The sequence below is a fragment of the Onychomys torridus genome, chromosome 20 (genome assembly GCF_903995425.1).
Source record: "Onychomys torridus chromosome 20, mOncTor1.1, whole genome shotgun sequence".
NCBI lineage: Eukaryota > Metazoa > Chordata > Mammalia > Rodentia > Cricetidae > Onychomys > Onychomys torridus.
This window is the reverse complement of record NC_050462.1, coordinates 9,212,424-9,235,907: the sequence shown is the minus strand read 5'-3', so window position 1 is coordinate 9,235,907 and position 23,484 is coordinate 9,212,424. Positions and strand designations below refer to the sequence as shown.

Sequence of the window (23,484 nt, the reverse complement as noted above, 5' to 3'; positions counted from 1 at the left end):
AATAATGTCTTAAAGGCCTGACTAATTTCCCTCTTCCAAAGTAATCATAACCATTTCCAGGGAAAAAATGAAAACCAAAAGTATATTTGTTGAATTATTCTCTGTAGATAACAAAGTGGAAAAGAGATTATTAACTTAAAATATGTCTTGGAAAGTAGTAACATTTCTCTGTAAACGTAATTTCATAAAACCTTTGTGATTACCAAGGGAATAGAAATGCCAAAGAAGTAAAGCTTTTGTGTCATGTGTTTTTAAGCATGGGGTTATGGACCAACTCTAGTCCCTTCTAACCCATTTACCTCTTAAAATTTGAAGATATTTTTGTGAGGATTGCCTACTGGATGTGAGCCTCATGAACTCCTCAGTGTGTTAGTTTATTTAGTTGTACCTATGAACACTGCTCTTACCGTCTAGAGCAGGCTGTGGACTGACGGCTGTGTGCCTCTGTTTAAAGGGAGAACTTACAGAGGCTGCTGGAGGACAGGAGCTTTAAGGAGGAGATCGTGCATTTCAGCATTGCAGAAGACAGCACCGTAGTGAAATCTGCCCACCGGGCAGATTTGTTTCCGATTCTAATGAGGTATTTATACTGTTTTAAAAATGTGAATCAAAACACAGTTCTCAGCTGGGCAGTGGTAGTACACACTTTAATTCCAGCACTTAGAGGCAGAGGCAGGCGGATTCTCTGACCAGGACAGCCTGGTCTACAAAACAAGTTCCAGGACAGCCAGGGCTACATAGAGAACCTGTCTTGAAACACAAAAATAAAAAAACAAGCAAACAAACAAAGATCAGTTTTAATACAGTCATGTGAGTCTTTTCTTTTTTTTTTTTCTTTAAATGCAGCCCAGGCTGGCCTCGAACTCACTGTGTAGCTGAGGATGACCTTGAGCTCTGCTGGGATTGCAGGCATGCATCACCATGCTCAGTTTCAGCAGTACTGGAGATCACACGTAGGGCTTATGTATGCTGCTGGGCCAGCACTCCACCTGCTGAGCTGTATTCGCAGCCCCGCTTTTCTCTTCTTTAGTTGGCTCTTTTGGACAGTGGCAGCAAACTGCACTAGTCACTCCTCATGGACACATAGTTGGGGAACACAGTGAAAACAAAGGACTCCGTCAGTGTCCTTCGAATGCTGTGGGTATGGCTCTGTTTACTGTTTGGGGTGCTGAAGTCGGACATATCCTGAGATACTCCTGCTGCACACTGCTTATCTCGGGGATGACATCTGTGCCAGTGCATTACAAACTGTACCAGATACCCACACACACACCCAGTGCAACACCATTTTTATTTGAAAGCCTAAATAATGAAGCATCATTTTTTTTATACTTGGGTATTTCACAAGAATTTTCTTAAACACAAATGCAGTAAGTTTGACAAATCAAAGAAAACAAATGACAGAATTGGTTTCAAATTACTAAATTTTAACAATCAAATGAAAATTAGAATTTTGGAAAACTTCTATCTGTTCCTGTGACCTTATAATTTCCCAGTAACCTGAAAACATGTCTGATGAGGTGGATAATGGTATTTTGAAAAGTTGGTTAGTATGCCTCTTCTTTTGGTTGACAGTGAGATGTGTTAGCCTTTGACATTTCTGCATGACTTGTTCAGCCATTATTTCCCAAGTAACGGATGGAAGTCACAAAATCAACATGTACAAAGCTAGAGAGGAATAATAGATTTTAGTAAGCAGTTTACAGAGCCTTTTGATGGATTTTCATGTTCCATGTTGCAGCCAATTGACATTTGTTTAGTATCAAAATAGCATAGACACAATTACTGTAACATGGAGGGCTTTTCTTCCACTCCAGTGGGTTAGATGCAGAAGCAGCATGAACATCTGGTCATCATCTGTTAAACCAGTCAGAAAATAAAACAGAGCTTTCAGTCTCACAAGTACTGAGATATAATTATTTTTTCATTAAAAGGTTATTTATAGCCAAGCGGTGGTGGCGCACGCCTGTAATCTCAACACTCGGGAGGCAGAGGCAGGTGGATCTCTGTGAGTTCGAGGCCAGCCTGGTCTACAGAGCTAGTCCAGGACAGGCTCCAAAGCTACAGAGAAACCCTGTCTCGAAAAAAAAAAAAAAAAAAAAAGTTATTTATAGTGTGCGCCCCCCCCCCCCACACGCCTGTAATTCCAGTACTCGGGAGGTAGAGCCAGATGGATCTATGTGAGTTCGAGGCCAGTCTGGTCTACCAAGTGAGTTCCAGGAAAACGGAGCAAAGCTACACAGAGAAACCCTGTCTCGAAAAACCAAAAAAAAAAAAAAAAAGTTATTTATATTAACATCACGAGTACTGAGATATAATTTCTTCATTAAAAAGTTATTTATATTAACGTAATAAACAGTTGTTTACTTAAGTGAATTCATAAAACAATATTTTTAAAATTGATTGGTTTTAATTTCTAAAAAATCGTAACTACCATAGGTAAACTCACACAAAAGTTCTTTAGGCCTCTAATAGTTTAAAGGTGTCTTAATATTTTTTTAAGCCATGCATTCAAGTTTTGAGTGTTGTCCTACTGCAGTGAAGCTATTAGCTGGGTTGCATGCCTTTTATCCCAGCCCTCAGGAAAGAAGAGGATGCTGATGTCTGAGTTACAAGCCAGCCTGGTCTACATAGCAAGTTCCAGGCCAGACAGAGCTACATAGTGAGTGCGACCTTACCCCAAACCAACAGGATAGCTTTTATTAAGTATCTAGAGATGTATGAGAGATGCGTGTTGGATACTGTTACTGAGCATGCATTAAAATGGTCGTGCTAACTTTTACCATCTTTTTACCTTTCATCTGTTTATCCCATACATGTACTGACTGATCCTCACTCAATTTGAAAGCATTAGTTGATACTATGTTTAGAAATGTCCTATGAAGGCTGAGAGATGGCTCTGTGGCTAAGAACACTTGGTGCTCTTGCAGAGGACCCTGTTCAGTTACCATATGTTCACAACTGTTAGGTGTTCACAACTGTCTGTAAGTTTTGACCTCTGGCCACCAGGCACACATGTGGTGCACATACTGGCAAGCAAAACACACACATAAATAATAATCTTTTAAAAATAAAAGAGAGCTTAGTGTGGTTCTGTATGCATGTGATCCTGAAGCTGGGTTCAAGGCCAGTGTCGGCAGTACAAGGAAGGGAGAGGAGACAAATGCCGTGTTTTATGTTTGTAGGTTAGTCTAGTGTATGGGTTCATTGGGAGGGAGGGGAATGGGAAATGGTGGTTTATGTTTAGAAGCAAACCGAGTGTTAGTTTCCATTTTTACTCCTTAACTCATCCATGTACTACTTCTACCACCTTCCATAAAAGAACAAATACTTTTCCCTTTTCTCTCTGTGCTGTGAAACTGTAGCATAGGAATTATGTTTTTCCTTAAAGGCTTTAAAAAATTTGCATATAAAACTAGATAAGTTCCATGTGATTTTTGTTCTGTTTATGTTGTTTGTTTGATTTGAGATAGGGTCTCACTGTATAGCTCTGGCTGGCCTAGGACATATTTTTTTCTTTCTAAATACCTTTTGCTGGTTTATATGTTTTTTTTTTCCTTATAGACTCTTATTTCACTTCCTTTTAGTATCTGTATTATTGTTTTCATTTATCCTTGATTTAACTTACCTTGACTTGCCTGTTTTATTGCTTTTCCCTCTGTCATAAGGTGAATTACCTTCGAGCCTTTTTATTTTCTGTTTCCTGCTTCCTGCTAGCCTTTTCTCATTGTTTCCCATGGTCCCTGTTTTCCTTTCCTTGTCACTTTGTAATACAGCCGCTGAAGTCTTCGGATTAGCTCCTTAAGCTAGGATACGTTTAACATGCGAATGGATAATGCTGTTTTGATGTTTCAGAATTTTGTATGGGCGGATGAAGAATAAGACAGGGAGTAAAACCCAGGGGAAATCCGCTTCCGGCACCCGCATGGCCATTGTCCTACGGTTCCTCGCTGGGACCGAACCTGGAGAGATCCACTTGTTCTTAGACCTGCTGTCTGAACCTGTGAAGCACTTCAAAAATGGTAGCTACCCACTGCCTCTCTGACCAGTGCACACTCTGTGGTGACCCTTGACATTCCAGGGCAGAAGTCTTCCTAATGGGGCTCGTTCTTCCCCCCTCAGTGATGTCTGTTTGCTGGAATGCAGTCCACTCTAAACTGCTGATCTCACAGTTGACTCCCGGGTTGTCAGTACCTTGTATTAGAAGACTGATTAGAAACTGTGTATTTTGTTGTTGTACATTTATACCAATGAAAAATGTCCAATACTACTTCTACAAAAAAATGTGCCAGACTAGTCTACATAACGAGTTCCAGGTCAGCCAGGGCTACATACTGAGACTGTATTTTAGAATACACACACACACACACACACACACACACACACAGAGGAGAGAGACAGAGTGTGTGTCATCCCCCCCAAGAGATTAAGAACAGGTTGCAGGAATTAACTGGAATTCTTGTTATGTAGTCATTTATTTATTCACAGAATCATTTACCTGTTGAGTGGCAGCTTGTCCGTCTTTCCTGTGGCCCAGATGCTGGGCTCCGTTGAAAAGCTGTGGACAAGTGTAATAGTGCAGGCTAAGGTCGGGGCTGTCTTCTGTCATAGCGTGTGAAGTTTGTCATGGTGATCACTGCCATGACTAGATATGTTGAGCACTTACTCCACACGTGACGTTATAAAGCCCTTTGCAAATAACTCAGTCGAGGTTTAAAACAAACACAGGCACTCTCATGTAATTGCCCGTTTCACAGATGAGAAACCTGGTAGAGGTAGGGTTTGAACTCAGCTCTTCCAGATTATAAAATCTAGTTCCAAAATTGATTGTCTTCAGCCCAACATAAATATTCATTTTGTGGTACAGTTTGTTTTGTTTCAAATCATTGATCTCCATCTAGTGTATTCTCGTCCTGTCTAGGAGAATGGCGCTAGTGGGTGCTAAGGTTTTGTTGGGCAGGTGGGCACAAATGACACAGTTACAGGTGCTATGGCTAAGTGTGTGCATCAGTAAGTTCATCACCCGACTTCAGACGGCTGGGCAAAGCTTAAGCAGCACCCACTTCAGATCTTTTTAGCAAATTCTGAAATCAGTAATGTAGCAATTGTTTATAAAGTAGTTTTTATTTATTAACTTGAGATTATATGAGAAAGAGGATCTTTTTATTCTTAATCTTCTAGCAGTTTCATGACTGCCAAACTCAGCATAGCTCAGTAAGTTCAGTGTTCAGGAATGGTATTTATTAAACTGGGTGAGCCAGGTGTGCTGGCGCACACCTTTATTTCCAGCACATGGGAAGCAGAGGCAGGTGGATCTCTGATAGTTTGAGGCCAGCCTGGGCTACAGAGTGAGTTCCAGGACAGCCAGAGCTACATAATAGAAAGACTCTATCTCAAAAAAGAAAATAACAATAAAATAAAATTGGATGAGATTTACACTTAAGAGTCGGCCCTCAAACTACCTTATCTTTCTTCACTCTCAGTTTCCCTATCTGAAATGTGAATAGCAAACCCAACTTAATTAGCTCACTGAGCATTTTGTAACAATTGGGAGATAATATATGAGGAAAGCACATCGACACCTATATAACACAGCACTGGAAAAGCTGCATTATTTAGGGAGATGGGAAGGACGCGGTGATCCCAACAGACTAGCATTTCACTGAACACCACATCCTCTGTCTCTGACTAGGGGAGTGCCATTCTGCAGTCATTCGGGCAGTAGAAGATTTGGATTTGTCCAAGGTTCTTCCTGTGGGTCGGCAGCACGGCATCTTAAATAGCCTGGAGGTTGTATTGAAGAACATCAGTCATCTGATCAGCGAGTACCTTCCAAAGATCCTGCAGATCTTGCTGTGTATGACAGCAACTGTCTCACACATCCTCGACCAGCGAGAGAAGGTGGGGACCTCAGAGATGCTTTCTTCTCAACTGAAAGAGATGCTTTCTTCTTGGGATCTGGGTTGGCATCTGAATCACTAGTGGCTTTCAAGGTTAAACCTCCGTTTTGTTATGTTGAGAGTCCCATAGACTCTGTTCGGAGGAAATAAGCCATGTGATGAGCAGGACTGATTAGTTAGCTGGCTGACTGCCAGAAGGGGAGCCTGTAGATTTTTCTCTGAATTGTATTCCAGACCTGTTCTGTAGCAATAGAATGTGGCCATGAGTTTACGTTCAAGAACCTAGGGGAATAGTTTGTACATTAGATGCACAGAAGGCTCCTGGGAGCAATTGGATTTGAAGTAAAGACCCAGGCTCCGATTCTGTCTTTTGAATTTTGGCTGTTATTAACAAATGGGCAAAATTTTCAGTTTGTCAAGAAATGGTCTCAGCTGGGCGGTGGTGGCGCACGCCTTTAATCCCAGCACTCAGGAGGCAGAGCCAGGCGGATCTCTGTGAGTTCGAGGCCAGCCTGGGCTACGAAATGAGTTCCAGGAAAGGCGCAAAGCTACACAGAGAAACCCTGTCTCAAAAAACGAAAAAGAAAAAAGGAAAGAAAGAAAGAAATGGTCTCTGGGGGTTGGAGAGTTGGCTCAATGGTTAAGAGCACTGGATGTTCCTCCAGAGGACCCGGGTTCCAGTCCTAGCACCCTCATGGCAGCTCACAGCTGTCTGTAACTTCAGTTCCAGGGGATTCGACAGTCTCTTACAGATACCTGTGCAGGCAAATCACCAACACCCATGAAATAAAAGTAAATTTAAAAAAAGGAAAAGAAATTATCTCAGTTGTTTCATAACACACCCAGTGAACTGCCTTTCGAATGCAGTCTTAAGTAGAAGTTGACTACTTTTTAGATAGACATAGGTTGGCCTTGATGATGAAGTGAGTCACGAGCTGACCCCCTGCAGTGGCACATCTGCAGTGTGTTCTAAGAAGAGACAAGGCAGAGGTGTCAAGAGAGTGTCCCAGTGAGTGGAAGTGCCCAGTAAGTGTGGTTGGTGATAGGACCTGTATTTATTTTGAAAGGATGGAAACTTCCTTCCTTCTGGGAGATTCCTGACAAACTGTAAGCAGGGGAGTGATAAAGATGCAGCTTCATTTCAGGTGTGGTGAGCACCCCAGCAGCTATGATTTGCTGAAGGAAGCAGAGGCAAGAGGATCACAAGTTTGAGGCCAGCCCGGGCTACACATTAAAAAAAAAAAAAAAAAAAAAGATGCTGTTTTATCCAGGTGTGCTGGTACGCACCATTAATACTCTGCAGTGTGGAAGCAGAGGCAGGTTGATCTCTGTTGAATTGGAGGCCAGCCTAGTCTACATAGTGCGATCCAGTGGCTACGTAGTAGTAAGACCTGCTCAAAAAAAAAAGCCAGAAAAATGCTGCCTTGGTTGCTTTGTAGGAAAGAGGCTTGGAGAAGCCAGGAGTTACACCAAAAATGTCATGGGAAATTCTCTGTTATGTGCGAACTTAAAGGAGGATATGAGCATTTCCATTGGTGCTTCAGAGCAGACAGAAGCCAGTGTCTGTGCTTGGGTTAAATCACAAAGGGTGACAAGTTTCATAAAGAGGTGTCCTTTGGACTTTTGATTAACTTAGAAGTTACTCAGTAATGGGCCTTGCTCCCAAGCCAACATTTGGTAACTCAAAGGATCATTTGTGCAATTTCATGGTTCATTAGTTCCTGAGGTGTTAGGCTTGCTCACGGATGTGGAGCCTCTTGCTCTTTTATACAGGTCCAAGGAGTTCCTCTAAGAGGCATAATGAATCACACCATGGTGAATTTTGTCCTAATACGTGTTTGAGCTCAGTTACACACTTGCTCTTTATGACTTCGATAGCCTTTGGGGTGTTGGCTGACATGAGTATGTGTTGTTAAGGCAGGAAACAACCATTTTGTGGTGTTTGTACAATGAAGTAGTGGCTGTGTATAAATATACATAAAGTCTACAAAGGCTTATTTTCTGGATTTTCCTCTGGCTTGGTCAACAGTACTGGAATAAACTGCACAGCTGGAACTATAGTTATAGAAATGGTAGCATGTGCCTACCCTGCCCCTGGGGAGAAGCAGGGATGGAGGATGGTGGGGCGTCTTATTTGAAGTCTTGTTTCCTACTGCTGGTTTGTCATTTGCTCCAGAGCATCATCTTGTGATCTTCTCTGTCTTCTACAAAACCTGGCTCCAGGGACAGCACAGATGCTCCCAGTGGAGTGGAAGCAGATCAGAGTGGCTTGTCACTGGGTCACCTTCTTGTGTTTGCATGATTTCCTCTGTACCTTGACTAAGGAGATGATCTCTGTACCTTGACTAAGGAGATGATCAGATAAAGGCTTCCTTGAGCTTATGTGGCAGATAAAGAGCATCCTTGTTCATAGGTGCTTGAATTTAAAATGAGCAATTTCCGATTTAGACCTCTCTGTTGGTCAGAGTATTGGCTTCTCATGGCAAGGAACTTCCCTCATGGTTTTACTCATTGTGTCTTGGACATAGACTCGACATTCACTACATAAGAGGGTTTCCCTTGGTGCCCTACATTTCAGGATGGTTTTGAGCTGAAGCTGTAGGAAAATAAGGCCGTATATATAAATGCTAACACCCATAATATATTGATCAGGTAGAAAGGTGGTGAGGGAAGGAGATGTGATGTCTGTTTAGTGTTTGCTGTGACTTTCCAGCCTCTGTGCCTCCAAGCAGACATAATTGCTTTATGCATATAAGTGTTTTCACTGTATGTCTGTGCATGCAGTGCCTTTGAAGGCCAGAAGAGGGCATCGGATCCCCAGGAACTGGAGACAGAGAGAGAGAGAGAGAGAGAGAGAGAGAGAGAGAGAGAGAGAGAGAGTGTGTGTGTGTGTGTGTGTGTGTGTGTGTGTCTGTCTGTCTGTCTGTCTGTCTGAAAAAGACCTTTGTTTGCAGATACAGCTACGGTTTATTAACCCACTGAAAAATTTAAGACGTCTGGGAATCAAAATGGTGAGCGATATCTTTTTGGATTGGGAATCCTATCAGTTCAGAGCAGAAGAAATCGATGCTGTGTTTCATGGTGCAGTCTGGCCCCAGGTAAACCTTGATTTGATTTCTACATCATGCTTGACAACTTCTACTTCTCCCTTTATTTTTAATTCACCAGCATAACCCACCACCCAGACATGAATGTTGTCTGCTTTTTTTTCTTGCATCGAGACTCTTTATTTCTGCAAGTTGATAGAACATTTAGACCTAAAGATCAAAAGTCAGTTTTTAAATGCCGTGACATTTATACTGAAGGTTCGCTTGACTATGACTGTATGCCTTAAAGAAATGTGATCTGACTTCCATAGCACCGTGTCCTAACAAACAGGGGAGGTGCATGTGTTTATCAGCATTGCTTTCCTGATTTCTCTTCTGGTGACTGGTTGTTATGGTAACTGGTGTAGTTAGCCAAGAAGACTGTGGGGGCTTGGTCCTGAGAATAGTTTCTGAATGTGTAAACTCAGTCATTTCTGACCCTTTAAAACCCCAAGTAGCTGCTCCCAGTATCTAGACGCTCCATGCTCCACTGCTCCCGTTCTCTGCTGGCGTCCATGCTGCCTTCTCTTTGCCTGCTTCTGTCCTTTCTGCATGCTCTCTGCCCTGGTCTGTCTCGTCCTCCACTGTGGTGCTGCTTCTCTGTAGTGGCTGCTTTTGTTTCTTCTCTAAGTCTCTGTTTTATACTGTCTTTATTTGGTCTCCTAGATCTGCAGGCTTGGATCTGAGAGTCAATATTCGCCTACTCCTCTGCTGAAGCTAATTAGTATCTGGAGCAGAAATGCAAGGTAAGACTTTCCTTCCTTTAAAAAAAAAAGCAGTGTTTTAGTCTAGTCAGAACTGGTCTAAGGCCGTCTGCTCTGTGTAGTGAGTTACTTAAGTAGAGTCAAAACAGATAAAGCATTTGAATAAAAACATGGAAAGAACTCAAAATACATAATTTAAGAAAACTAATGGACTAAATATGCATGATGTATCCCAAGAAAAATGTTCATAGGTATATTTGTCTATGAATATGAAATAAAACAGAAATATCTAGGACGTGTGAGAAACTTTAAAAAATAAATATATAAATTTTACATGTTTGTAAGGTATATTATGTACATAAATACATTGTACAGTGTAAAAATCGGGATGAACATATGTCCTCAAATATTTTTTTCCTTTCTTGTAAAAACATTCAGTATCCTTTCTTCCATCCTGTTAGAAATATGCATTTAGCCTTGCCTGGTGTCACCCTAGTGCGGTGAGTCCAAAGCTCAGTGGTGCCTGCTGCCCAGAGTTCCCGTCCCTCCTCCGTCCTGCCCTTCCTGGCCTCCAGTAACTACTATCTCACTCTCAGCCCCCACCTCACCAGCCTTTCCTGACTGCTCATGAGCCGTCATAGCCCTCTGTAATATGTGTGTAATTCACAACAAAAATGGTAAAGGTACATCTTGCAATATGATGTAAATGAAAAGTGTATATAAAATCCAAAGTGATGCCCGGGCATGGCAGTGGATGAGTACCTTCCTCCACTGTGTGATAATTGCATCAGTCATTTGATCTGACCTGGCCAAGGGAGAGGAATGTAGATCATGTAAAGAGTGGCTTCATCACATGTTTTGGCCTGCTTTCCTAAAAAATAAGTGCTCATTTGTTCATTGATAGCCAATTCTATCTGTTTGCCAGTTCTTAATTGAAATGGAGAATTAAAAAAAACTCCTGTCTAAGTAAACATGCAGCTTCTGTGTCAGGGAATGCTTTGATATTGATCTGGTAGTGTATTTAAAGTTATGGCATTGGTTTTTACAAAATTGGGACCCTATTGTATAACCAATTTTTTATCGTTTATCATTATGGCATGAGTGTTTTCTTGTTGTGAAATAGACTTCCCCTAAAACCCAGAAATATCGTTTTCTTCATCTGTTCTCTTCACTAGTAGGAGAGCCTATTTGTTGCTAGGAAAAGGCCTCACTTCACTTATTTCCACATTTGATATGGCGATGTTGGGTCTTACTCTTGAGCAGCCATCAGCAGTGTTCTGTAGTCGTATTTGAGACAAGTTCTGTAGTTATGTATGAGGCCACTCAACAAGGCTTTAGTCCAGGAAGGTACCACAGTACAGCTTGGTCTTACTTTATTTGGTTTCTTAGTCAAGGCACGTCCACATTGGACATCACTTCATGCATCCTGAAATTTCTTCCTCTTTCTTTGCTGAGAAAGTAGACAGTGGGCTAGAGAGGTAGCTCAGCAGTTACAAGCACTTGCTGCTCTTTCAAAGGACCTAGGCTGTAACTCCAGCTGTTTCCTTCCCTACGTAATACTCACCTGAGAAGTCTTTCCAGGAGGCCTGAGTGACTGTAGAATCCCAGTCCACACAGACACACACAGAAAGCCGTATGCGGAAGAGTGGATGAATAAATGTGTCAGGCACTACTTCATGAGGATGGTACTCTTTTCAAGGGCAGAATAACTAGCATTAGCATGGACCTAGTGCCAGCAGTATGGTTCATCGGGCAAAGGCACATGACCTGAGTTTGATCCTTTAGAGGCACAGGATGGTGGGAGGAGAGAACTGGTTCCCACAAGCTGCCCTCTGGGTTTTCACAGGTACTGCTCAGTAGCACACACTCACTCATACACATGCGCACACACAAAATAAATCACTGTACAAAAAAGTAAAGCTGCCCCTTACGTAGTGTCAATCAGATGTTAAAATTGATTTTTCCATCTATAGAAACAGTTGGCTTTTGCATTAACAGTTAGAGCTGAGCTGAGCTGTATCTGCTATCCATAATCTTACAAGGAAGAGTGTATTGTCTCAAAACTTTGGGGAACTCAAGCTAGCTAACACTTGTATACTGTCCGGTTGTACAAACTAAAACACTACTGCAGATGGAGACATGTAATTTTAGAAAAGTAATAATGAGCCAGGACGGGCACTGTGGTCTGGGCGCCTTGGCACTGACCTGGCTGCGCTGATTCTAGTCACGACATCCCCCATGTCCCCATGTCCCCCACCTCTTCCTCTGAGCTTTGTGCCCCAGCGGCCTCCCCATCACTCCTGCTTGTACTCTCTAATTGTCTACCTAAGACATCAGAGCGGAGGCTGTTGGAGAGACAGACAGCCCTAGTGTGCCTCCCTCCACAGTTCTCGGTGGTGGTGGTGGTGGTGTTTTGGTTTTTTCTTTTTTTTTTTTAAGATTTATTAATTCATTATATATACAGAAGGGGGCGCCAGATCTCATTACAGATGGTTGTGAGCCACCATGTGGTTGCTGGGACTTGAACTCAGGACCTCTGGAAGAACAGCCAGTGCTCTTAACCTCTGAGCCATCTCTCCAGCACCATGTTTTGGTTTTCTGAGTCAGGGTTTCTCTGTGTAGCTTTGCACCTTTCCTGGAACTCGCTTTGGAGACCAGGCTGGCCTCGAACTCACAGAGATCCACCTGCCTCTGCCTCCCGAGTGCTGGGATTACAGGCGTATGTCACCACCACCCGGCCACAGTTCTCCTGTTAACACAGGGGTACTTGGTACTCTTTGTGTGTCCGGAGGGTGGTTGAAGTTTCTGGTTAAGCTACCCCCTTCAGCATGGGCATGTGCAGTGCACCGTGGGACTCTGATCCTCCGCTTGTTCACTGTAAGACAGAAGTAACAGACCCTAGGGCCGGGAGATGGATCAGTCAGTGAGGTTCCTGCCGGGCAAGGTGAGAACCGGAGTTCTGTTTGCAGAAGCATGTAAGGGCAGGCAGATGGGTGGACACTCACTGCAGCTGGCCTAGCCCGCTTAGCAAAGGTCCGTGCCAGTGAGACTCTGTTTGCAAACAAAAGTGGAGGAAGACAGCGCAGGAGCACACGTCTGGAGTTGACCTCCAGCCTCCTCGTGCTCCCTCCCACACGTGCAGACACGACGCAGAGACAACAGATGGAGCTGACGCAGCAGAAATAACTGCTGCTGCTGTGTGTGTGCGCGAAGGGTTGAAGCCTGTCCATACTATGTCAGGTATTAATTGGACCAAAAATACAGAAACAGAACTGCTTGGAACTTCTGTTAGTTTGCTGGTGCCAAGTACTTGAACTCTCTCCAGTGATAAAGTTAAAATCTACCTAAGGTTTTTTTCCTAAAAATTATTTGATATGTTTCTACATGGAGGAATATTCTACTTCTTCCTGGGTGCTTTATTATTAGAGCGGCTTCATCCTCTCCAAGTGATCGTAATCTCTGAGTTCTCTATATCCACATACATAATACAACACTATGCTGTCATCCATAGATCTCTAGATGAGTTTGTAGACAGTGCATTTTAGAAACCGTACTGAAAACCGAACTTTCCTGGGCTCTTTAGAAAAGGCTTGATTTGAGACTGGAAGTCCAACGGTGACTGGAGTCTCAGTTCTGCTGTTTCTTACGATAGCTCAGTGGCTTTAGCAGGTCTGCCCTCTTCACCTGCGATGTGAAATAGTGGTACCTCATAGAGATGTCATGAAGGTGTGTGTGTGTGTGTGTGTGTGTGTGTGTGTGTGTGTGTGTGTGTGTGTGTGTGTGTGTAATAGAATGTTCGTAGAGTAATTTCTCTTCATATACACATATGCCTGTTAAAATCAACACAAAAACTCTTATGGGATGTTTTAGACATAAAGATACTGAGAAATAAGGTAATTGTTACAATGTCTTTCTCCTTGCAGATATTTCCCTCTTCTGGCTAAACAGAAACCTGGACACCCAGAATGTGATATCCTGACCAATGTCTTTGCAGTTCTCTCTGCAAAGAATCTGTCCGATGCCACAGCTAGCATTATAATGGACATAGTCGATGATCTTCTTAACCTTCCAGATTTTGAGCCCACAGAAACAGTGCCGAGCTTGCCGATAACTGGCTGTATGTTCGCCGAGGTGGCAGACAGCACAGGTGTGTGCCCTGTGCAAAGCGGATGGTTCATAGACTTCATAGGTAGCTGTTGCTCTCAGAAAAGAATCAGTAGCATTTGACTTTCTTAACAGCCTGTGTGGAAAGGTTTCTTTTCTCAGAGAAGCGTGTAATTAGAAATTCATTGCACATGTAGGAATGTATATTACTTCTTCCCAGGAAGTTCTTAGCTGTCCTCCAGGACACTGGGCAGTGTTTTGCACTCTTGAGCCTGAATTCTTTTGTTACACTAGCCCAACAGTTCCTGCACTGTTGTAAGTGATGAGTTATGTACCCTAAGGTCTTACATGAATTGGTAATTTAAAATCCAGGCAGTAATGGCACACACCTTTAATCCCAGCACTTGGAAGGCAGAAGCAGGCGAATCTCTGTGAGTTCAAGGCCAGCCTGGTCTACAGAGCGAGTTTGGGGGTAGCCAGGGCTGCACACAGAAATCCTGCCTGGAAAAACCATAAATAAATGAACGAATGAACAAACAAACAAACAAATAAGTGTGATTTAGCTGCTGGTGTCTCTGTTTTAAGGAAGAAGAGGTTATTTATAATAGTCGAATACTTTGCTTGTCTGTCATCAAGAGGGTGCTATATAGTGAAGGAGAGTTAATTGAAACAATAACTGTTTCAGAGCCTGTCACTGTGGGAGGAAGACTGGTTCTGCCTCACGTGCCTGCAATTCTTCAGTATCTCAGCAAAAGCACAATAAGTGCAGAAAAGGTGAAGAAGAAGAAGAACAGGGCACAAGTCAGTAAGGAGCTCGGCATTCTTTCAAAGTAAGTGGCATGTCCGTCCTTAAAAGGTACGATGAACGTTCATAGGTTTTAAGTTTTTAAAACCTTTAGCTAAACAAATGAGGAAAAAAAAGAACAAATTAGAGGGGAAAAAAGCATGTGCAGGGCATGTGCTGGTTGAATCTCCAGCACTAAACATCAAACAGAAGAAGGGGAGGGAGGAGGGAGGGCCGAGCACCTGCTGAGACTTCCAGGCCCTGGTCAGACTTGCCTGCTCCTCCTTTGCATATCTGCTTAATCAGTCTCAAGTTTTGTTAGATCACTAAAAATACTAGAAAAAGCAAACTGTTTTCTCAAAGACTTTGGCAGTAAAAATAATAATATATAATCGGTTTCTCTAAAGGCAAAGTTAGTAAGAAATGATTTTATCTTAAATTTTAATGTAAGCATTATGAAACATTGACAACTTTTCAATATTACTTTCAGCAACATAAAAATGATAAACTGGGATAGAAGCCAGGATATTGTGTTTACGTTTCTAAGTTTCTCTAAGTGTTGGCTGTTACCCGGGTCATCGACGTGGTAGATGATGAGCCCTGGGCTCCAAGAGGCCGGCGTGCAGGCGAGGCCGGCGTGCAGGCCGCGCTGATGCTTCCCCACTGCACTACAGCTGCTCCTCTCAGTCTGTTTTTCTCCAAGCAGCATGGGCGAATAATTCCTCTGCTGTGCCCTTGTTAATGGAATTGCATTGAAATAGTGTGTGCAAAACCTTAGTGGTGGTGCTGAAGAACGTTACTCTTTTGCAAAATAAGGAAGCCTGAATTGCCTGATTACAGGACTGGCATCAGAAGCCACCTAGACAACCAGATACTGTGAAAACGATACAGCAGGAGCGGGGAGGGGGTGCCCGCTGCCCAGCTGACGGTTATCTGCTGCTTATGGCTTAGCGCTGCTTCTTCCTGGAGCATCTTCCTAACATGTCCATTGTCTTCTTTAGGATAAGCAAGTTTATGAAAGACAAAGAGCAAAGTTCTCTCCTCATTACACTTCTCCTTCCCTTCCTCCTCCGGGGCAATGTTGCTCAGGTACAGTTCATAGGACGGTTTCTCTGTCCACAGAGGGGTGCTGTTCCCTTGGGTTGTTTACATGGATGATTTTATTGGTTAACTGCTGTGGTGTAGTTGTTCCAGAAAATCTAAGGCTGTCTAGAAGTCAAACATTTGAAGTAGAGGGGGGGTTGGGCTAGAACAGATGGGAGAGAAGTCATCACCTGCCACCCCCTGCTATTAGCTTCTGTCCCATCCTGGATTCTTCCATCTTTAACAACAGATAGAGCCCAAGAAGTTCATTGTGCATTGTGGAGTCATGAGTATAGATCACACTGGCAAAATTGAGTGAGAAATCTCTCTTTTAATATTCAACCAAGAGTTTTTGATCAGATTCTAAAACTAAGTCTAGTTAACAGGGTTTGTTTTGTTTTGTTTTGTTTTGTTTTGTTTTTCGAGACAGGGTTTCTCTGTGTAGCTTTGTGCCTTTTCTGGATCTCGCTCTGTAGCCCAGGCTGGCCTCGAACTCACTAAGATCCGCCTGGCTCTGCCTCCCGAGTGCTGGGATTAAAGGTATGGGCCAAGAGATCTTGTATCAGGAATGACCAGACAGTCATCAGCTATAAACCCACAAATCTATACACAGCCAGAAGCATCCATTTTTCTCAACATGCTCAAGCCGTTGGCTCCGCTTTGATTATCCAACCAAAGAGAGTGCTTCACACTCACATACACTCTCTATAGAATTGAAGGAAGGAACTGTAACTATAGATTTTGTGTTAAGATAAAATGCTAATTTTTTAAATGCCATGAAATAATTTTTCCCAATTCTTATAACTATTTCCAATGCTATCATAAAGTACAAACTGAACTGGGTATGGTGGTACACACCTGTAATCCAAGCACTTTAGGAAGCAGAGGCAGGAAGATGATTGCAAGTATCAAAACGAGATCTCAAAATATGTAAACACTCTGTGTGTGTGTGTGTGTGTGTGTGTGTGTGTGTGTGTGTGAATGTAAATAAATACAGTTTTCTGTGTAACATGAATTGCTAAACGGTCTTATTAATAAAAACCCGGAGCCAGATATTGGGGTGAAAACTGAGAGATCAGAGGAATAGGACACGCCACAGCCAACCTCACCTCACCAACACCTCAGTCTCCAGAGAGACCTGCTTCCTGTCTACCCACGCCTATATGCCTTTCTGTTCTGTATCTCACTTCCTCTCTCTGCCCAGCTACATCACTTCCTGTCTGTCTGTACAGACCTCCAGACCTCTATGGTTAGTGCTGGGATTAAAGGCATGTGCCACCACTGCCTGGCTCTGTCCCCAATGTGGCCTTGAACTCAACAGAGATCCAGACAGATCTCTGCCTCCCGAATGCTAGGATTAAAGGCGCGCACTACCATTGCCTGACTTCTATGTTTACTATAGTGGCTGGCTTTTTCCTCTGATAAGCTTTATTAGGGTACACAATATATTGGGGGACACAATGAATCACCACATTTCTGAAATACTGAAATGCACTTCTCCTGATTCTCAGGATACAGAACTTGATATCCTAGTGACAGTACAGAACTTGTTACAGCATTGTCAGGACCCCAGTAGCTTCCTCAAACCTCTGGCCAAACTCTTCTCAGTTATTAAGAACAAGTTGTCGAGACAGTTGCTGTGTACCGTTTTCCAGGTATGTAATGGGCACTTTTTATCCCAAATTGTCCTTTCTTTCTGTCCCATAAAACATCAGAGCAAGCCACCTTTGTCCTAGTATGATGATACATGAAGTCGAATGGTCTTGGAGAACTGGGGTGATTAGAGAGAAAAATGACAGCTTTATCCATTAATAATTATGCTCATGGCCAGGAGTGGTGCTGCAGCCCTGCAAGCTGGGAGGGTAAGGCCAACCTGGGCAAAACAGTAAGAAATTGCCTCCTAGAACTCAAAGAGTAAACGTATTGCCCTTTCCTTTCAGAGTCTGTCTGATTTTGAACGTGGACTAACATATATTACAGACATTGTAAAGGTAAGAAAGAAAGCTCATTTCTTTTTGGCTTCAAAAGTATTACCATTTTGGTTTATTAACCCTAATATCTGCCTACTTATATGGTTCCACCATCATGTCTTGTAGCTTAATGCCTTTGATAAAAGGCATCTTGATGACATCAACTTTGACGTCCGCTTTTCAGCATTCCAGACCATCACCTCTACCATAAAGGAGATGCAGACAGTGGATGCTGATTACCTGGTCCCTGTGATGCATAACTGCTTCTATAATATGGAGGTGGGTATTCATGGCAGACGTTGAGACTGTTTAGATAGGACACCAGTAAATACAGTGACTTAATTCCTAAATTTGTTTCAGAAAGAGGACAGGTGTTTTTAGGGCAGATTTTTCTTTTAAATGCTGACTTTTTGTTTTGTGAACCACTTTCTGCTACTCTGATGATTTGAAGGACTAAAGTGTTAATAAATACATGGAAGCAGTTGGAATCAAATCAACAAGTTATATATTGCCTGAGTGTGGTGACACACTTCCACAATCTCACCCCTGGGGAGGCAGAACAGGATTGTAGGTTTGATGCCAGCCTGCTCTGCAGAGCAGGCTCCTGTCTTTTGTTGGTTTGTTATTTGGTTTGGTTAATATTTGCATATAAACAGGGTCTCAATGTGGAGTCTGTCTGAACTGGAACTCTGTGTAGACCAGGCAGACATCAAGCTCACAGCTATTCCTGCCTCCACCTCTTCAGCACGTCCTACCTCGTGGAACACCACAACCAGCCTGTCTTCAAGAAGAGCTGAATGTTTGCCAAGAGCTAGCTATAGGGAGGAAATAACAATGATGGAACCTCTGGAAGGAGGTACCAGTGATGGTTGAGGGAATAACAATGATGGAACCTCTGGAAGGAGGTACCAGTGATGGTTGAGGGATTAACAATGATGGAACCTCTGGAAAGGAGGTACCAGTGATGGTTGAGGACATAACAATGGTGGAACCTCTGGAAAGGAGGTACCAGTGATGGTTGAGGACATAACAATGGTGGAACCTCTGGAAGGAGGTACCAGTGATGGTTGAGGACATAACAATGGTGGAACCTCTGGAAGAAGGTACCAGTGATGGTTGAGGGAATAACAAGGATGGAACCTCTGGAAAGGAGGTACCAGTGATGGTTGCACAGCCTTCTTGATATTCTAAAACCCATGAGGGCCAGTCAAGACTGATGATGACCTGAGTTCAGTCCCCAGCACACATGTGAAAAACCAGATGTGGTATTTCCAGCAAGATGGAAGAGGGAGACTAAAAAATCCCCAAAGCGGGGTGGAGAGATGGCCCAGAGGTTAAAGAGCATCGACTGCTCTTCCAGAGGTCCTGAGTTCAATTCCCAGAACCACATGGTGGCTCACAACCACCTGTAATGAGATCTGGTGCCCTCTTCTGTATACATAATAAATAAATCTTTAAAAAGAAATCCCCAAAGCTTGGTAGCTAGCTAACCTGAAGTACTCGCAACAGTAGAAATTCTGCCTTACTAGGGTGGAAGGCAGGACTGACTCCTAAAAGCTGCCCTCTGCCCTCCTCCACACATGTGTTCCTCCACATGTGTGTGCATTCTCTCTCTCTCTCTCTCTCTCTCTCTCTCTCTCTCTCTCTCTCTCACACACACACACACACACACACACACACACACACGTAAACATTTTAAAACCATTGAACTTTAAAAGGATGAATTTTATGGTATTTCAATATGTTGATCTCTAGGTTAACTGATACTTAACCTAGCAGAAGGTTTATCTGCTTTTATTGAAGATTCACTAGAGGTAAAGAACGTATTAAGTGCCATATTACTCAATGGAATGAAATCTGAAACAGGAAATGAAGCCAGTGACCATTGTTAACCTGCAGTGGCCTCAAGTAACTGGCATTTCTTACTCTCTCTGCGGTTAAGAGTTCATCTGGGATGTGGACAAGGGAGTTTCTATTCGGAGCTTATTTCTTCCTTTATCATGTCAAATTTCAGCACAAGGAGGCTGCATCTACCTGCTAGCTGAGTTGGGAAAACCTCTGGACTCACAAGTTCTTTTGATTTTTTTTGTTTTTTGTTTGTTTGTTTGTTTGTTTGTTTTTGTTGTTGTTTTTTTTTTCTTTTGGAGGTCGAGGAGGGCATTGAGACAGGGTTTCTCTGTGTAACTCTAGCCGTCCTGGAACTTGTTTTGTAGACCAGGCTGGCCTCAAATTCACAGAGATCCTCCTAACTCTGCCTCCTTTCCTGGGATTAAAGGCATGTGCCCCAAAGCTACACAGAGAAAAACCAAAAAAAAAAAAAAAAAAAAAAAAGGCATGTGCTGCCACCACCTGGCCACAGGCACTTCTTAGTAGGGTTTTGCAGGAAAGCTTTGATAGGGTTTCGCTTTCTTGGGGAAACAACATTTTGTATTGTTTTAGTAGATAGCAGTTATTAACAGTGGACTAACTTGGGCTTTTTCTTTCTTTCAGTTAGGAGACATGTCTTTAAGTGACAATGCCTGCATGTGCTTGACAAGTATCATCCAAAGGCTAGCTGCTTTGAGTGTCACAGAGAAGGACTACAAGGAGATCATCCAGCGCACTCTGCTGGAGAGACTGAGGAGCGGACTGAAGAGCCCGACAGAGGTATCTCCTTACTACTGCCTGCAGTGCTTCCCCTCCGCTGTTGCAGAGCAGTCAGGCTTGGTATAATAACTCAGTCAGTCCCCAAGTCTTCCGAGGAGAAGGTGGCCGGGAGTGGTGCGACTTGGATTTTTATTTTATAATTTTTTTTCTTACAGGGGAAGAAATGATTTACTTAAAATAGCCATAGCGTTTTCATCTACCTTATATTATCTAGGAAGCGGATACTTTTAAATACTTTTTTTTTTTTTTTTGTCTCATCTTGATGTTTGCAGAGTGTTCAACATGATTATACTCTGATCCTTTCCTGTTTGATTCAAACTTTTCCAAATCAACTGGAATTTAAGGACTTGGTGCAGCTCACTCATTACACTGACCCGGAAATGGACTTCTTTGAGAACATGAAGCACATTCAGGTAGATGCGTTCAGAGTAACACTTGAAACAACTCTGCCTCGTTGCAAAGATGGCCCAAGGTTCCCAGCTCCTTTCCCTGCTCTGCATAGCCATCGGGCAAATTTGATTATGAGACGGTCATCTCCTGGGAATCTCATTTCTTGGTGGCATCACCAAACACAAATCATAACAGTGTCAACTTTCTCCAGTTTTCCTAAGTGTTCAGGTCCATTTTTAAGTGCTATGCATTACATTTCTGAAAACAAATCAAGGCCCAAGTATTTGGTCACCTAGTATGTGACCAGGGTTTCCCGCCTTTACACAGTTCAGAGAAAAGCACATAGGGCTGAGTCAGAGGTGATTTTAGCAGAGAGTGTGCAGTAACCATTGAATGTTTTATCTAATTTTCTAGATCCACAGACGAGCGAGAGCCCTGAAGAAACTGGCCAAACAACTCCTGGAAGGGCAGGTTGTGCTGTCTTCTAAATCTCTTCAGAATTACATCATGCCTTATGCCATGACTCCAATTCTTGATGAGAAACTGCTCAAGGTAAACCACTAGGTGTAGGAAGCATAAGCATTAGTAACCATACTAATTTTATCATAACTAGATGGAAATAAATGATTTTTTAGAGCCACTCCTGGCACATGGGAAATTCTATGTAAATTGTAAATATATTTTATTATTATTTGCACATATGGGCCAACCTTTAAAATAAAAATAAAATTCCCGTTCCTAGAAATTTCTAGATTTCTAAAATGGTTTATGGTTCTTTGAGAAAGGATCTCACTGTGTGGCCCACAGTGCCTTTGAACTCTCCATTTTCCATCTCAGCTTTCCAGTTGCTGTCCTTACTCTGTACTAAGGCTGTCCTAGAACTCACTGTGTAGCAGAGGCTGATCTCAAACTCACAGCGATCCTATTGTTTCAGACTCCCAGGTGTTGGGACTATAGGCCTGAGTCACCATGCCTAGCAAGATCCTTCCTTCTTTCCATATTCTTGAGGGTGGGGGTGGTTCATTGTGTTACCCAGTTTGGCCTTGAACTTACAGCCCTCCTCCCCTCCCAGTAGCAGGACTGTGGTCATGTACCACCATACCCAGCCTTCAAAGGTTGCTTCCTTGAATTCCAGTTTTAAAAGCCAGTAAGAACAACCAACTCAGTGTCGTGTTCAGATCAAGGAGCCTTTTCTCAAGCAGGCCTCTTTCATCTCCCTGGACTGTAGACTCTACTCCTGTACACCAACTACCATGCACAGCGTCTGTCTCTAACTCAGAGACCAGTTGACTCTTCTGGGTTCTTCTCCTGTGCAGGAACCCACAGTTCTCTGTGTACAGAAAATTCAGGTCATGGCAGCACTCGCTCCCTCACCTTCCTCTTGGGGAGCACTGTTTTCTTGCTGTATTGAAGTTTATTTCTTGCTGTATTGGGTTTATTTTGTCCACTTTTCTAGTAGTATGTAGCTTTTGACATTGACCACAACTGCTTTTCTTTCTCATTCACTGCCAGGAGTCTTGAACCCATCTGGAAGATCTGGGTAGCAAGGAGTTCAGAGTGTCTTAATATTAAAGAATATTAAAGGATTAAGGACGTTGATGCCATCCTTTCCTGGGATTAGGGTAGGAAAAGGAGTAAGGATGATTTCTTTGACAAGCATGCACAGTGTCCAAACCAGCATTTGTGACAGTGGTTGGTAAACTTACTTGTGAAAGAACAGGTAGTCTCTTTCCTTCTGTAATCTCCGACAGCCTGCTACCCTGTGGTGTTTACCAAATTAACCTCGTGGTCTGTTAGCGTTACTTGTACATTGATGCTCTCGGTTTGTTTACAGCATGAAAACATAACCATTGCTGCCACAGAGGTTATTGGAGCTATCTGCAGACACCTGTCTTGGCCAGCCTATGTGTATTACTTGAAACATTTCATTCATGTCTTGCAGACAGGCCAGGTCAACCAGAAGCTGGGCGTCAGGTATAGTCGATTGTTTGTTGTCTTTAATGTGTAACCTAAGCATTGCTTCCTAAAGGGGGCTTTCTGAGAGCTCGAGTGTGCTCCCTGTGTGAATGTAGCTACAGTATGCTCGGTAGTGTCACGTGGTAAACAGTTGTCCTGTTGCTATCTCAAGGTCCCTCTCCCCTTCATAGATGATACTGCTAATCACAGGGCTTGTCTTTATCTTTTGACAGTTTGCTGGTGATTGTGTTGGAAGCGTTCCATTTTGACTACAAAACTCTTGAAGAACAAATGGGAAGTGTTAAGAATGAAGAAAGTACGTTTTGCAACTTTCTTAGAGTCTCATTTTATTCCTGGATAATTTGTGATAATTAAAGATGGCAAAATGCACTGCTTTTTCTTCTCTTTGTAGTAAGGACCAGTTACTGAGTCAGAAAGAAACTGAAATAAATGAGAGGCTTATTCTAATGAAATCTTACTTCCTGTATAGAAGACACATCGACAATTGTACGATGGAAACACCTGAGCCGCTGTTTCGGCCCTAGAGGTCTGATCCCTAATGTATGGCAGCCCGCCTGTGGGGACCAGCAGCTCAGGACAGCCTTCTTCCTTCTGTCTCCTCTGCGCAGCCTCCTCTGTACTGTCATCAGACTGTGACAGAGCAGCATCCCACTTAGACACAGCCAAAACTCTCCCCAGGGTAGCCTGAGTCAGCACTGGACCAGTCCAGGGTGGAGGGAGCTTCACATCCAGGTTGAGGATGAAGAGCATCTTTGACTTACAGTCCCTTATGATGCTGAGCCAAGAGTTTTCATTTGCTAGTTCTTAATTCATATGTTAGTTTGAAATGCTCAATAAGCC

General features: G+C 42.9%; 1 protein-coding gene across 3 annotated transcripts in view; it reads left to right on the top strand.

Annotated features, from left to right (window-relative positions):
• Nucleotides 1–23,484, top strand: part of Utp20 (UTP20 small subunit processome component) — an 85,465-nt gene that overhangs the window by 36,609 nt on the left and 25,372 nt on the right. For all 3 annotated transcript variants that reach the window (XM_036169704.1, XM_036169705.1, XM_036169706.1), the window contains exons 25-40: nucleotides 455–580; nucleotides 3,856–4,022; nucleotides 5,693–5,901; nucleotides 8,855–8,998; nucleotides 9,653–9,732; nucleotides 13,614–13,837; nucleotides 14,480–14,624; nucleotides 15,580–15,667; nucleotides 17,173–17,316; nucleotides 17,602–17,652; nucleotides 17,758–17,910; nucleotides 20,122–20,277; nucleotides 20,550–20,690; nucleotides 21,082–21,219; nucleotides 22,502–22,641; nucleotides 22,857–22,939. In XM_036169704.1, coding sequence (XP_036025597.1) covers nucleotides 455–580; nucleotides 3,856–4,022; nucleotides 5,693–5,901; nucleotides 8,855–8,998; nucleotides 9,653–9,732; nucleotides 13,614–13,837; nucleotides 14,480–14,624; nucleotides 15,580–15,667; nucleotides 17,173–17,316; nucleotides 17,602–17,652; nucleotides 17,758–17,910; nucleotides 20,122–20,277; nucleotides 20,550–20,690; nucleotides 21,082–21,219; nucleotides 22,502–22,641; nucleotides 22,857–22,939 — 2,189 coding nt within the window. The remainder of the gene's footprint in view (nucleotides 1–454; nucleotides 581–3,855; nucleotides 4,023–5,692; nucleotides 5,902–8,854; nucleotides 8,999–9,652; nucleotides 9,733–13,613; nucleotides 13,838–14,479; nucleotides 14,625–15,579; nucleotides 15,668–17,172; nucleotides 17,317–17,601; nucleotides 17,653–17,757; nucleotides 17,911–20,121; nucleotides 20,278–20,549; nucleotides 20,691–21,081; nucleotides 21,220–22,501; nucleotides 22,642–22,856; nucleotides 22,940–23,484) is intronic.